The 15,815-nt window shown below is 37.5% G+C and overlaps 1 protein-coding gene and 2 pseudogenes across 6 annotated transcripts; all 3 read right to left on the bottom strand.

The window, feature by feature from the left end:
• Window positions 1–485: 485 nt before the first annotated feature.
• On the bottom strand, window positions 486–5,385 carry LOC103463241 (uncharacterized). Of its 4 annotated transcripts, none has more exons than XM_081605934.1 (3): window positions 5,246–5,385; window positions 4,945–5,129; window positions 486–2,819 (listed from the first exon to the last, which is right to left on the bottom strand). In XM_081605934.1, the coding sequence occupies exon 3, from the start codon at window positions 2,802–2,804 to the stop codon at window positions 1,011–1,013; it is 1,794 nt and encodes a 597-aa protein (XP_081462060.1). In that variant the 5' UTR covers window positions 2,805–2,819; window positions 4,945–5,129; window positions 5,246–5,385; the 3' UTR covers window positions 486–1,010. The 4 variants fall into 4 exon arrangements, with proteins under 4 accessions (XP_081462060.1, XP_081462062.1, XP_081462061.1 ...); XM_081605936.1 differs by having other exon boundaries at window positions 5,295–5,359; XM_081605935.1 differs by adding an exon at window positions 2,924–3,024 and having other exon boundaries at window positions 4,945–5,288.
• Window positions 5,386–6,670: 1,285 nt separating this feature from the next.
• Window positions 6,671–10,955, bottom strand: LOC103463167 (uncharacterized; annotated as a pseudogene). Its single transcript, XR_014087178.1, has 2 exons — window positions 10,591–10,955; window positions 6,671–9,291 (listed from the first exon to the last, which is right to left on the bottom strand). The product of XR_014087178.1 is annotated as an uncharacterized LOC103463167 (transcript).
• A 1,074-nt stretch (window positions 10,956–12,029) lies between these two features.
• On the bottom strand, window positions 12,030–15,570 carry LOC103463166 (uncharacterized; annotated as a pseudogene). The gene is made up of 2 exons (XR_014087171.1): window positions 14,962–15,570; window positions 12,030–14,252 (listed from the first exon to the last, which is right to left on the bottom strand). The product of XR_014087171.1 is annotated as an uncharacterized LOC103463166 (transcript).
• Window positions 15,571–15,815: the final 245 nt, after the last annotated feature.

Genomic DNA, 15,815 nt, shown 5'->3' with positions numbered 1-15,815 from the left:
CCTTTTTAACAGAAATTTACAACAGAAAAGCCTTTGACGTCAAAGTGGAGACAGATTTCTACAAAAATAATGACAAATACAAATATGCAGCATAAAATAACTGGTTGAATAAATATTCACTCCATTTGACTCGATTTGTAGATGCACATTTGTTTGGATTCAGAAAGTCTGTGTGGAAAGGTTTAGACTTCTGGACGCTGCATTTCCTCGTTCTTCTAACAAAACGGTTGAAGCTTCTCAATAAGCTTCTCTCTGATTGGTCGTTCTTTAATCTTCATGCAGTAGCCAGGAATACTGTTGAACCAGTGAATGGACCTTCCAGACAGACGAGTCGTTATTTTAGACTCGATGTACTCAAGTGATCCAAGATCCACAAACTAGAAACACCAAAGGGAATGAATATTTATGCAATCAATTATTTTTTATTAACTATTATTGAATTGTAATTATTTTTTGCAGAAATCAATATTCACTTTGACATTAAACAGTTTTATCAAAAAAGTTTATTTTTGTTTTACATACACATTTATTATGCAGAAAAACAATCATGAAACAGCAAAAATAATAATTCAAGTTAAGGGTTCCAGCAAATGTACAGAATAAAAGAGGCTTCTTGAACAACTAGAAACTATTTGCAATCAGGTTTGATATAAAACAAAAGACAAAAATAATCAGGGCTGATAAAAGATAAACGTTTTAAATAGCGTTCTATATTATAATTAGCTTACAGTTAAGACAGCTGCTGGTTTTCTACAACAGAAGTATACCGATTTTCCCTGCATAATTCAATTAGCATGAAATGCATTTTACAGATAAAATCATAAAAATAAAGTCAGGAAAACAATAATACATAAGTAGTAATAATAGCCCTGGGTCACATTCCCTCTGCTTGTCAAAAGATATTCTACAAATTTCTTTTAAGGCTTGTTTACATACATATCCAGTCAGATTATAACTGGAAGTGAATCATTTACAGAGCAGATATATTAGTGCTTGAATGAGTCCGGCTGTTAAACTGGACAGTTTGGAGACTTTCTTTCCACAGAGAAGACGTCCTCACCTGTGTGGTACCTCAGGTGATCGTCCAGCTGAATGTTGTCACTAAAAGACGATTCACATAGATTACAAGAAAACCTCTTCTTGAGCTTCTTGTCTGTGTGATTTTTGACGTGTTTAACCATAGACATCTTGTTGGTAAATAATTTACCACATTCTTCACATGAAAACGGTTTCTCGCCTGTGTGACTCCTCCGGTGACGGTCCAAGTTACCTCTGGATATGAAAGATTTATCACAAAGGTCACAAGGATATGGTTTCTCACCAGTGTGAGTCCTCATGTGACACGCTAAATTAAATTTTGTATGAAAGAATTTAGGACACATTTCACATGGAAACGGTTTCTCGCCTGTGTGACTTCTCATATGTTTAACCACAGCCAACTTGTCAATAAAAAAATCCCCACAAACTTCACACGAAAACGGCTTCTCGCCTGTGTGAGTCCTCCTGTGGCGGTCAAAGTTAATCTTGGCTGCAAAAGTTTTATCACAGAGGTCACACGGATACGGCTTTTCAGGGAGGTGAACTCTAGAGTGTTCTTTTAAAGCGCCTTTACTTGTGTAGCTTTTCCCACAGGTTGGACATGAAAACGGCCTCTTGTTTGAGTGGAGTTTGACGTGACGAACCAGACCTCGTTTGTTTTTGAAGGACTTCTCACACAAGCCACATGAGAACAGCTTCTCGCCTGTGTCGACTATGCTGTGTGTTATGCTGTGTTTTTTCAGGCTGCTTTTGCTTACGTAGCTTTTTCCGCAGATTGGACACGAGAATGGTTTCTCGCCTGTGTGGAGTCTCATGTGACAAACCAGATTTTGACTCTTGGTGAAAGATTTATCACACAATTCACATGGGAATGAATTCTCTCCCAGATGGTCTTTGATGTGTGCGTTTAAGCTACTTCTGTTGATGTAGCTTTTCCCACAAGTCTGACACGAGAATGGTCTTTCACCAGTGTGATTTCTCATGTGACGAACCAAATGACTGCTAAAGCTGAACGACTTACTGCAGACTTGACAGGTATGCGGTTTCTCACCAGTGTGGATCCTCATGTGAATTTTCAGGAGCGTTTTCCTGATTAAATGTTTTCCACATATTTTACAGGAACGCATGTTTTTCTTTAGCTTTTTCACTTTAGCGTGTTCAACACTGTCATTCTGATTCTTTGTCAGCTCTTCATCTACATCTAATACCAGGTCTTTCTCATTGCATCCATCCTTTGGTTGGTTTTCAGCTTCTGGGGAGTTGGAAGGGAGGATCTGGTCCTGGTTTGGATCTGGTTCACTGCGGTATTTTTCCTCATGAACAGGAGTTTCTCTGAAGGAATCCTGCTTTGCTACAAGTTGATCTTCATCCTGATCACTGTAGAGTTCCTCCTCTTCTTGTTTAATTTGTACAGTTTCCAGGTCCTCCAGTTCTTCTTTTATCTGTTCAGGTTCTGGTTCCTCCTTCATCCCCGTGACCTGCTGCAGTTCAGGTTTACGCTGGAATATTTCATCAGAACCAGCAGACGCCCTAAAGGTGTCGGCATCCGGCTTCACTACAGACTTCTCGTCATGAAAGATGTCGAGCTCAACTTGTTCTTCTTTGATCGGTTGACATTCTGGTGCCTCCTTCATCTGGTTGAGATCTGGTTCTCTGTGTCCCTCTTTCATCTCTAGATTGGTCGGTAAGTTGCGGTCGCAAACTGAGCTGCTTTCTCGTTGAATGAGTAACCGATCACCAGCAACCACCCAAACGTTAACAGACATGATGCTGTTTGGGACCTGAAGGAACAACAAACGAAACACTTTAGTATTAAAGGTTTTGACAAAATGTGTTTGTATGAATTGCTTTGGGTACATTTTTTTAAAAAAATGCATAAAAACACCTGAAAATGTTCCAAGTATTAGGAGGTTCCAGTTCAGGTTTATACAACATAGTCATGTTCCTCCCGTCTTCTACTCCCTAATGTTTTCTTCTCCACTTTGACTTCAGTAGAACATTATGGAAAAGCCAGCATGAAGGAGAAACACATTTGGTCATATTTTACTAATTCTAGTGCAAATCAGTGGATTTTGAGAAATTTGGGGATTTTTGTTTTAAATCATCTGTATGGAAAAAAAGCAATGAAAAGATCAAAAACTTTGGTTTCTCCATGAAATCCTCCCACAAGCATGTTAAAATTCAAACATTCAGCAGAAGCACATTTTATCATCTGAATATTTTGCACATTTTTGGAAGCATCACATATTTGTTTAATTTATTAAGATGTGGGTTTTTAGATTGTTTTCTGTTTTTTTGTGACGGAAAACAATCTGTCACTCTTTCACAATAAGAGCCTGATGGCAGTTCTGCTGCCAGAAGTGCTATGCTAACACTGATGCTAGCTTGCCAACTTAGCGCTCCGTCAGGCAGTTAAAATTTGACTCCCTGACATCAACATCACTCAGGCCTGTGGATGAGAAACAGCCTGAAACATGACTGACAAGGTAACTTAAAGATATTAGTAATGTTACCTTATTTATAAAAGAACCTGCATGTAACGCATATTGTTCTTTAAAATCAATAATGCCACCAAGTTTAATGTCGTAGCATAACTTTATTCCTTCATGAGAAACTGACAAGTTTCACTTCCTGGGTGAGTGGAATGATGCCCTTATTCAACTAAAGAAACTCAATTTATTAAAAAGTTAATTAATAACAAATTATTAATCATAACATTAGTAATTTCATAAGCCAAACATTAATGCTAATTTTGATTAATTTTGACTGCTTGGAGAGTCACGTTTATATGTATTTTTCTGGGAACGCCTTTCCTTTTGTATCCTAGTCTTTTATACTGTGGATAAAACTGTTTGGCATCGATGTGAATATGTTGCTATGAAACAATATTTTAATGCAATTTACCAGAAAATACTAATTGCTCAATTAAAATTAAATTCAAAAATACTTTATTGATCTCAAAGGGAAATTAAATGTTGTAGCTCATAAACTGGAATAATGGAAATGAAATGGTTAAGAAGTTATTTCTGGAGGAGGCAACTTAAAGTTAGAAAATTATTTGCTGTGTCCACCAGGGGTCAGTATTGGGAGCAAAACTCATTATTTGCTCCATATCTTATACATTACAATACGTTTACATAGTTTATGTTACTGGACTGAGGTCTGGGACTTAAAGGACTTTTCTCTTAGAGCAACACAGATAACTGATCAAGATGAATATCAGAATCACATAAACCTATTTTCCATTACATTCTAGACAGTTAAAGAGTCTGACTACCACTTAATGTTATTCAAATGATGAAAATACAACATTGACAAACTAAAAACAACATATTCCCAGCAAAAATGTACAAGTCACAAATGTATGTCTCTTATAAAGTGGGGTCAATTTATAGGGTAAAGATAAAGATGACTAAATGTAGAAAGTTAAAATAACTAGCAAGATATCTGTGTTTTTGGAGTAAAACTTTAGAATGGAATAAATGAGACCTCCAGCAATGAAATCAGATTTAAAAATGTGTTTAGGGTTTGCAAATTGGAAATCAGCTGTGTTACTGGGTAGTTATTTATCCATGTTTATGTGTTTGATGTTTTTATGATGAAAAGGACTGAACTGCCTTGATGGTACTATACAAATAAACGTAATTAAGTTTTCGTTTAATCATTTGACAAAAATTAAAAATTGTATAATCTAACTATTATGACACGTAACTTTGTTCAATATGAGCCATAAATTGCTTTGAATGGGGTTTAAAACCGCAGCACTTCCGCTCCCTGTACTGATTAACTTGTCGCTGTTTCCTCTCCCAATATGGCGGACACGCTGACGTGTTTTAGCACCTAGCAGTCAACGCAGAAGCTAGCAATCATTTGTTGCCTTGGTTGGTCAAAAGATGGTTCTCTTACCGGCTAGTATTGATTTTATTCCCTAGAAGAAGAGGTGGCAGCCGCACAGCATCCAATAAGAGTCCAATAATATCCGTGTGACGTTTTTTTTCGCGATTCTCTCCAACTAGAAACTGGTTGCTACTCCTGACAGTTAGCTTATCAGGAAGACCGAAGGCTAACTGGTCTCACTCAGGGTGTTTGACCTGCTAAAACAGACAAACATCGGCATTAAAGTGAGACTGCAAATATTATCGGAGCTCACAATGAGACAAAATGTGAAGATTAGACAGGTTTAACCGAAGAGCAGAACGAAACCAACGTTAAAATTCCTGCTTCTGCTTTTGGTTGTGGCGGTTGCCTATGCCTACCGAGCTCTTCTTCTTCTTTTTAACTGTTGGTGAGCAACGATTTGGTGAGCATCATCTCCACCTACTGGAATTGGGTGTGGATGGGGATCCTGAACACATTACACAGATTATTTATAAACTAAGCAATAAAATAAATACAATTAAAAACTCACAAACTCTATATTCTCTATGTGATCCAGAAGAAGAGAGTTTATGCAAAATGTCATGTTCAAGATGTAACTTGTAATCCTGAAGCTGCATACCATTTCCCTTCTCTTATTTAACCGTCTCTTGGAAAAAATAAAATAAAATAAATCACATTTCCTGCTTGTTTTTCCCCCAGTTTTAAACAAAGCTCGGTTACAATTATTTGCCCTGTTTTTCTCATTATACCAAATTCCTTTTGATGGCTCAAACATATTTTTACTCAAGAAAAAGTAAAAAGTATTTGGTAAAATGTACACTCAAGTTCAAACTCAAAGCTGCAGGTCTGTCTGGTGGGTTTGTGAATCTAGTTTGTTCTCCATTCAGCGGGTAGAAAATCCAGAAGTTTTATTCAAGAGTAGAAATATTTCACAATAAAATCACTCAAGTAAAAAGTACAATACTTTAAAAAATAAATTTTCTCAAAGAAGTTACTCAACTAAATGTAACTAGTTTCTACCCAACTCTAGTGTTTACTGGTTGATGATATGAAGCTGCTACTCTATATGGACTTAAACTTGTTGCCGTTTTGCAACACTGTATTGTTCCTTATTTTTTTCAACTTTGTAAGTTTTCATTTCTTACTTGTAATAATCAGATTTGAGTAAATCTGAACATGAACCCTGCAGGTTCCCATCTAATAAAACCACAAGCTTGGCACCATGCATTTCGCTCACTGAAAAACAAAACCACAGATCCTCTTCATCAGGCCAACCTACCCACTCCTGTCTTCATATTCTCGACTTTGTGCTGATATATGGTATTAAGTGGGAGAAAATAACAGTATTTATTTAAAACCCTGTCCTGTCTGACCATTTTTAATTGAGTTTAATTTACTAAAAGAATCCAAACCTGAGAGAAAACGTCGTTATAGTAGATCACCAGTGTTGTAGCAAGTTCTAAAAAATCATTTCCATTATTTTTCTCGATCTAAAAAATAGATCAGGTGGCAGCAAATTAATATCTGTACTTTTCTGAATTTATGTTACTGTTCCAGTAACGTCCATGAAGCATGAAGAACTCGCTCGAACCAAAAATACCTTTCACAAGCTGTTATTCTGTTATTTTACCATTTCCTCCAGGTGTTTATCAGATAATTTCCAATTGGAAAAGATTTTAATTTCAACATCCAAAAGCATCTGACACTTTGAACCCAAACTGTAAAAAACAACAAAAAGAAAAATCACAAGATATTCGGCAATTTTTTCCTCCTTTAATTGAGTTAATACAAAGCAGAATACATAAAAAAAACTTCAAGTATATGGAGGGATTTCTTTCAATGTTTAGAAACTTTAGCCAGGAAGTGAGAAACTCTGAGATTAAAAATCTAATTTTCATGCGTCTTCCGGGCCAATCAGCAGCAAAACAAAACAACTTTCCCACAATAGTAAGACAAACAGCCTGAAGAAGTGGAAAAATCTTGAATAAGAAATAATTTCTGATTAGCTTTCGTTTAATTTCAAAAGATTCAAGAACCTAAACTTTTTAACTTCTTTAAGGCAACAGCTGAAATGACTGTCTCTGCCTTTAAAGGCAAATGAATCTGCAAACATTAGCAAAGCAGACAAAGGAACATTAATGCTGTGAAACAAACTGGCAGCAAACCAGAGTGGTCTCAAAATTGAGCCTTCAGGGTCTCCATGAATTTATAGACTTTGAGCACAAAAGTCCAGCTCGTCTTCAGTGCTTTGAGCTGAATGGGCCAAAATTCACGGGCGTGATCAACAGATGGATGGATTTGGATATTTTAATACGATGAAAATCGAGAAGTAAAACAAAAAACTGAATTGCCCCGGTTGCTTTGGTATAAAACGGTTTACAGGTAAAACAAAAGAAGTAGGTCAAGTATAGTAGCTATGGGTCACATTCCTTCTGCGGATTAAACAGAAGATGTTTTTCAAACTTTAACATCTTTCTAAGGTTTATTTTCACATACATGTGCAGTCAGTTTATATCTGGCAGTGAATAATTTACCACACATTTGACAGGAGTACGACTTTTCTCCTGTATGAGTCCGGATGTGCATCGTCAGACTGTACGGTTTGGAGAACTTCTCTCCACAGGTGACGCATGAGAAGACCTGCTCACCTGTGTGGCTCCTCAGGTGATCGTCCAGCTGGATGCTGGTGGTAAAAGACGCATCACAAACATTGCAGGCAAACTGCTTCTTGTCTGTGTGACTCCTCAGGTGTTTGGCCATACTGCTCCTGTCACTAAAAGATTCGCCACACTTTTTGCATGTAAACTGCTTGTCGCCTTTGTGGGTCCTCATGTGTTGGGCCACGTTGGCTCTGCTTATGAAAAATTTACCGCACAGGTCGCACGCATAGGGTTTCTCGCCGGTGTGCGTTCTTCTGTGGCAGCCTAAATGAAATTTGGTATGAAAAGATTTAGGACACAGATCACACTGAAACGGTTTCTCGCCTGTGTGACTTCTCATGTGTTTAACCACAGCTAACTTATCAATAAAAAAATGACCACAAACTTCACACGAAAACGGCTTCTCGCCTGTGTGCGTCCTCCTGTGGCGGTCGAAGTTGATCTTGACCGTGAAGGCTTTGTCACACAGATCACACGGATATGGCTTTTCAGGCAGGTGAACCTTGAAGTGCGCTCTTAAGCCATCTCTACTGGCGTAGCTTTTTCCACAGGTGGAACATGAGAACGGCCTCTTGCCTGTGTGGAGTTTGCTGTGACGATCCAGACCTCGTTTGTTTCTGAAGGTCTTATTGCACGATCCGCACGAGAACAGCTTCTCATCTGTATGAACTGTGATGTGTGTTTTGCTGTGTTTTGTTAAGCTTTTTCTGCTTACGTAGCTTTTTCCGCAGGTTGAACACGGAAATGGTTTCTCCCCTGTGTGGAGTCTGATGTGATAAATCAGATTTTGCCTCTTGGTGAAAGATTTATCACACAATCCACATGGGAATGGCTTCACTCCAAGGTGAGTTTTGATGTGTGAGCTTAAGCTACATCTGTTAATGTAGCTTTTACCACAGGTCTTGCATGAGAACGGTCTCTCACCTGTATGGGTTCTCATGTGCCGAACCAAACCACTGCTATAGCTGAACGGCTTACTGCACACTTTACAAGTATGCGGATTCTCATTAGTGTGGTTTCTCATGTGAATTTTCAAGGCAGTTTTCCTGATGAAACGTTTTCCACATATTTTACAAAAACACACGTTTTTCTGGAGCTTTTTCAGTTTTGAACGGTCAACAATGCTGCTCTGATTGATTGTCAGCTCTTCATCTCTATCTAGTGCATCAATGCATCTGTGCTGGTGTTGGTTTTCAGCTCTGCAGGAGTTTGAAGGGTGGATCTGGTCTTGGTTTGGGTCTGATTCACTGTGGTATTTTTCCTCATGTATAGGAGTTTCTCTGGAGGAATCCTCCTTCACTAAAAGCTGACCTTCACTCTGATGACTGTAGAGTTCCTCCTCCTCTTGTTTAATCTGAACAGGTTCTTGTTCCTCTTTAATGTGTGGAAGTTCTGGTTCCTCCTTTGTCTCCATCATCTGTTCATTTTTATTTTGGAATATTTCATCCCAACCAGCAGCCACCATGACGGTGTCAGCTTCCTGCTTCACTACAGATTTCTCTTCATGAGAGACGTTGAGCTCAACTTGTTCTTCTTTGATCGGTTGATATTCTGGTTCCTCCTTAATCTCTGTAATCTGCAGTGGATCTGTTTCCTCTTTCATCTCTAGATCATTTGGTAAGTTGTGGTCAGGAATGGAATTGCTTTCTGGTTGAATGAGGAACTGATCACCAGCAACCACCCAAATATTAACAGACATGATGCTGTTTGGGACCTGAATGTAGAACAAAACAAATCAAATTTAATAATTTTGACAAAATGTATTTTTATGCACCGTCTACCTTATAAAAAAAAACAAAAAAACAAAACAGATTTCAAGTGTTAGTAGGTTTTAGTGCATAATAATATTCCATCCTTCAGACATGGGGGGAAGGGGGGACATGCATTTCATCAAGCCATCTGGTCGGGATGCATTTTCTTTCCTCCACTGAACTGAAAACATCATTACTAAAACTCTCCTCTCTACGAAGTGAAGCTGGTCAGTCGTCTTTGGTGCTCGGTCTCCGACAGACATGCACACACGAACGGTTCCTTCCTATTCTGTTAATTGAAGAAAGCAGTTTGAAACACTCAAAGTGTAACCTGGTGAACTTTTAAAGAGTAATTTTAAACGTTCAACACATGTAATTTATTGATATGTTATTCTTATCGCTAGTAATAAATATACTGCTCAAAAAAATAAATAACTTAAATGTTAAAGTGTTCCCTTTATTTTTTTGAGCAGTGTATATATTTATATATTTATTGTTGCTTTTTTTGTTTTGTTCTTGTTGGTTTGTTTGCTTGCTTGTGTTCCGTTTTTCTTTTTACTTTATTTTATTGCTCTACATACTCAATGTCGTTCATATTACCATTTCTGATCACACACTTACACACACACACACAGTTAATGATACTCATTCTCTGCAACACCACATCTCCATTTTCTTTTGTTAGCTCGGTGATTTTATTTTCCTTTCATTATCTAATGTATCACAACATGTTTTTGTTATTAATTTTATATATAAAACAGTAATTTTATGTGCATAATTTGTTTTTTGAAGAGATATTTAATCTGCGGCAAAAATAAGGACTATAAAATAATTAATATTGCTAGAAGTCGTTTCTGGAGTAAAACTTAGATGGGACAATTAAATCAGTATAAAAATGTGTTTACAAATCGGAGGCGCCCATTATTTTTGTAAATATTCCTGTGTGTTCACTTGTTTTACAGCAATGAAAACATATCCACTTTTTTAGACCGCCTCCAGATAATCCTACATTGGACTCATGAAACGCTAAAGAGCTACTAGACTGTAGGCCTATCTCGTATGATACATAATTTGGTTTAATGAGCCGTAAATCGCTGCGTGATTTGGATTAAAATCACAACACCTCCGATCTGTTTAACTGTTAGCTCGCCTTTGTTTCCCCTCCTAATATGGCGGACACACTCACGTTTCAGAAGCTAGGAGTCAAAGCTGCAGCTAGCAAGTACTTGTTGTCTAATTTTGTGAAAAGACGGTTCTCTTACCAGCTAGTCCCGTTATATTCCTTAGAAGAAGAGCCAGCAGTCACACAGCGTCCAACAAATGTCCAATAATCTCCTTTGTGAAACTTTTTTGTTCGTTTCTCCAGCACGAAACTGGCTGCTTCTCGTCATGGGCGTTAGCTTCTCAGAAAGCTAGCAGGCTAACTGATCTCGCGCTGGGTGTTGGCTGTTAAAACAGACACAAACCGCTATTAAAGCTAAACTGTCGATATTACCAGAGCTCACGACGAGCCAAGATGTGAAGAACGCTTTAAAAGAAGAGCAGGACGAAACCAGCGTTCTTCTTCTTCTGCGGTATTCTTCTTCTTCTCTTGTTTTGACGGTTACCAAGAAACTTAAGCTGTGTATCACCGGCACCTACTGGTATGGAGTACGAATCAAAATGTTTTTTGTTTTAAACCATCATTGATCGTCACATTTTTCATGAATTTTGTTAATTTAACTTTTTGAATCTCCTTGTAGTATATTTATTTAATTAAATGTTTCTCTATTTCTTTCTATATTCCTCCAACTTTTTATCTTAATGTACTAAAATATGTTCTTGTTTCAAGCAACAAAATGTAAACTGGATCCTGTGGATAAGGTTCAACTATTAAAAAAAATTAAAATGTAAACAATAGACATAAATTATACAGAAAATCAAAAAGTAAAGGAAAAATATGAATTATATAACCGTGGCTCTGCTATAATTGTCCAACTACACCCAAAATCTAATTCAAATGTCTAATCACTTATAAATAGTACTTATGGTGATTAAAATTGATTCTAATAAATGTTAATCACCTTAGAACGATGATCTTAAATTACGGTCCAAGTCTAAATTGTCCACTTGGCTCTTACTATCAATTCTTAGAGTACTTCTCAGATCTCTTATCTAATTCAGTGTTAAAAGTGAAAGGTCATCACAGAGATTTTAACATGTTGACACTGAAAGTGATAGCCAAGATGTAGCCATTAATGCTACCTGTGGCTAAAATTATCCAGACCTACCCACTCTCATTTTCATGACCCACAAAGCTTTAAAAAAATAATAGTAGCTCCTCACAATCCAGTCCCAATTATTATTTTTTTACATTTCAGTTAAATTTACAGTATACAATACAGAGTAGATAGTAATCAGTCAATGCTTGAACAACTTTTAAAGAATAATTTCCTGTTTTTATTTCCTCTGTATCTCAAAAAACAAAACAGATGCCAGCAATTTAATCTCTATTCTTTCACAAATGTATTTTTGTTTTATTCCATTAACTGCCCTGAATGAAGAACATACTTGAACCAAAAATGTAGTTGATTTAAAACAGAGACTTGTAATTTTCTTCCCGTTAAGCCATTTTCAGGTCAACTCACCATTTTTTTCTTCCTTTAGTTAGATTAATACAAAGCAGTAGGCCTCAAATAAAACAAGTATATGCAGGAATATCTGTGTTTTTATGTTAGGACCTTTATTTAACCAGGAAGAAAAACAGCCTTTCAGATTAAAATCCAATTTACCAGAATGTCCTGAGCTGTAAACAAGCAAAACAAGATAAAAATGAGAAAATGTTAATTTTCTGAGGATCAACAGCCTGAAACACTTAATATCAAAATGATCATTTCCCTTTAGCGTCATTTCATTTTAAAAGTTTTAACAACATCCACTTGTTTAACATTTTTAAGGCAATGCAATATTTATATTCAGAATTTATACTGAGCAACAAATTGATATTTGCTGATTTTGAGATTTGAATATGCAAGGCAAACAAAGAGAGTCTCAAAACTGAGCCTTGAGGGACTCCATAAATCAAGACGTTTTATTTTGACCTGAATGGGTCAATATTCATGAACATGAACAGCAAATGAGCATTTTATTGCAATTTATTATTTACTATGACAATCTAAAAGTGCAACAAAAAACTGAATTGCCCTGATTTAAACACATTTTTAAATGTTTGTTTAAAAAAAAGTAGGTAAACTATAGTAGCTATGGGTCACATTCCCACTGTGGGTCAAATAAATGATGTTTTACAAACTTTAACATCTTTCTAAGGTTTATTTTCACATTCATGTGCAGTCAGTTTATATCTGGCAGTGAATAATTTACCACACAGTTCACAGGAGTACGACTTTTCTCCTGTATGAGTCCGGGTGTGCATCGTCAGACTGTACGGTTTGGAGAACTTCTCTCCACAGGTGACGCATTTGAAGACCTGCTCACCTGTGTGGCTCCTCAGGTGATCGTCCAGCTGAACGCTGGCGGTAAAAGACGCATCACAAACATTACTAGGAAACTGTTTCTCAGGCTTCCTGTTCGTGTGATTTGCCATGTGCTCTACCAGTGTTCTTGTCACCAAATAATTTACCACACGCTTGACACAAACTGTTTCTCTCCTGTGTGAGGCCACTTGTGCGCTCCAAGTCCTTTTTGTATAGGAATGATTTAGCACACAGGTCACACGGATATAGCTCGTCACTCAGGTGAACTCTGCTGTGTGACGCAAGGCTGCGTAAGTGAGGGAAGCATTTTCCGCAGGTGGGACAATGGAACGGCTTCTCATCTATGTGGCGTGTGGCGTGACGAGCCAGAGATCGACTGTGTCTGAAGGATTTGTCACAGGATTCACATGAGAACGGCTTCTCCTCTGTGTGGACTCTGAGGTGGCAAGTCAGATATTGCATCCTGACAAAAGATTTATCACACACACTACAAGTGAATGGTTTCTTTTCCAGATGATCTTTCATGTGTGCGTTTAAGCTACCTCTATCAATGTAGCTTTTTCCACAGGCCATGCATGAGAACGGTCTCTCGCCTGTATGGGTTCCCATGTGACGAACCAAATGACTGGTGCATCTGAAAGACGTGCAGCAGACTTTACAGAAATGCGGCTTCTCACCAGTGTGGATTCTCATGTGAACCTTTAAGGTACTTTTCTTTGTGAAACAATTCCCACATATTTTGCAAGAATGTGTGGTTTTATTTAGCTTTTTCACTTTAGAACGGTCAACATCGTCACTCTGATTGACTGTCAGCTGTGGATGTCCATCCAGTACCTGGTGGCCATCATTGCATCTGTCCTGGTGTTGGTTTTCAGCTTCAAGGGAGTTTGAAGAGTGGATCTGGTTTAGGTTTGGGTCTGATTCACTTTGGTCCGTTTCCTCATAGAGAGGAGTTTCTCTGGAGGAATCCTGCTTCACTGCAAGCTGATCTTCATCCTGATTAATGTAGACTTCTTCCTGTTCTTTTTTAATCTGCACAGATTCATGTTCCTGCAGTTCCTCTTTAATTTGTTCAGATTCTGGTTCTTCTTTAATCTGTCCATGTTCTGGTTCTTGCAGTTCTTTAGTCTGTGCCGATTCTGGATCCTCTTTAATATCTGTCATCTGCTGCAGCTCTGGTTTAGTCTGGAATATTTTATCATAAGCAGTAGCCACCATAAAGGTGTTGGCCTCCAGTTTCACATCTTGACACTCATCAAACTCAACTTGTTCTCCTTTGATCGGTTGATATTCTGGCTCCTCTTTAATCTGCTGTAGATCTGGTTCCTTGAGTTCCTCTTTCATCTCTCTATCGTTTGGTAAGTTGTGATCATAAATGAGTTACTTTCTGGTTTAATAAACTGATCACCACCAACCTCCCCAATATTTACAGACATGATGCTTCTGGAGATCTAGAGGCAGAACAAATGAAACACTTTAATGTCAAAGACTTTGATAAAATGCACATATGACTTGCTTCAGTTACATTTTTAACTAAATGAATAAGAACACCTGAAACACTTCAGCTATCAGGAGGTTTCTGGTCATATTTCTCCTGTCAAAAACATTTTCTATTCAGAAAACTTCTAGCTGAAAGGACACAAACAAACAGCATACGTTTAATAAAAATAATTTAATAAATGAAAAATGTTTAAGCTAGAAATAAATTCCAACTTATAAAAGTTATTCTGTTATAAGAAAGAGCCAAGTTGCCTGAGGGAAAAATAAGGATAGTAAAATGCAAAGCGTTAAGGTTACTGGTAGGCCATTTTGGGTTTATGTTGTTAAGCTATAATGGCTTCAATGGGACCTCAAGTAAAGAAACCAGTACAAAAAAGACATGCTTTTTACTTACAAATTGAAAGAATCAAGTGTTTGCAAATTTTTTAGACATTTTTCTTCTTTTACTTTTATTTACAAAAAAGAAAACATATCTTAATATTCACTCTGAATAACCTGTGAATCCAGTAGACTGTAGAATTGGACTGAAATCACAGTACCCCCTCTCTCCTTCATTATAACTGGCCGCTGTTTACCCTCTAAATATGGCGGACGCGCTTACGTGTTCTAGGGCCTAGCAGTCAGTATAGCTAGTAAGTGTTGTCTCAGTTCGTCTCTTACCGTATAGTCTTACTTTTATTCTCTGGAAGAAGAGCTGAAGGCCACAGAGTCCAATGTAACTGTCCAAAAATCTCCGTGTGGATCTTTTTTTGCTTACTTCATTTTAAGGGAAAAGCCAGTTAGCCTTCGGGCTAACTCCGACCAGTTAGCTCTGAGGCTAACTGGTGTCTCTCAGGGTGTTGTTGCTGCTAAAATAGACACACATCGGTATTTAACGGTAGACTTCAAGTATTATCAAAGACAATGAGACAATGTGTAACGAAATGTTTAAATGAAGAGCAGAACGAAACCAGAGTTAATATTTTGGTTCTTGCGGTTGCTAACCGGATTACTTCTTCCTTAGTTTGAAGCGGCAGCTTGCGTCCAAAGGTTTGCGCTACTGCCATCTGTCGGATCATATACATAATATTTTTTCACTATATTTCCTTAGCAGCTGAAGTATTTCTCAAGAAAAAACCAAACATACATGCACACTCACGCAACGCCACCTTTTCCCATTCTGTCACATCATTTCTTACCTACTACCAAATCTCCTCAGTAGATATCATTCATACTTCATATGCACACTGGAGAACAAATTGATCCCGGGATAAATGGCGCCTAAATCTCTGATCCCATAATTGAGCCTTGAGGCAGAACACAAATAAAAAGGGGATGTTTGAGCTGAATGGACCCATGTTCATGCACATCAATAACAGATGATTGGATCGGAGCATTTTATTTCCATTGATCTGCACAATTGACAAAAAACCTGACTTGTCCTGTTTCAAACACAATGGTATGAAATGTCTTGTAAAATGATAAAATAGGTAATATGAAGTTAATATAGTTATGGGTCACATTCCCACTGTGGG

The sequence above is a fragment of the Poecilia reticulata genome, chromosome 4 (assembly GCF_904066995.2).
Source record: "Poecilia reticulata chromosome 4, P_reticulata-male-v2, whole genome shotgun sequence".
NCBI lineage: Eukaryota > Metazoa > Chordata > Actinopteri > Cyprinodontiformes > Poeciliidae > Poecilia > Poecilia reticulata.
This window is presented reverse-complemented; position numbering and strand designations above follow the sequence as displayed.

Excerpts from the sequence above, each read along its gene's own strand:
- LOC103463241 (XM_081605934.1), bottom strand. The coding sequence starts at position 2,804 with ATGTCTGTTAACGTTTGGGTGGTTGCTGGTGATCGGTTACTCATTCAA.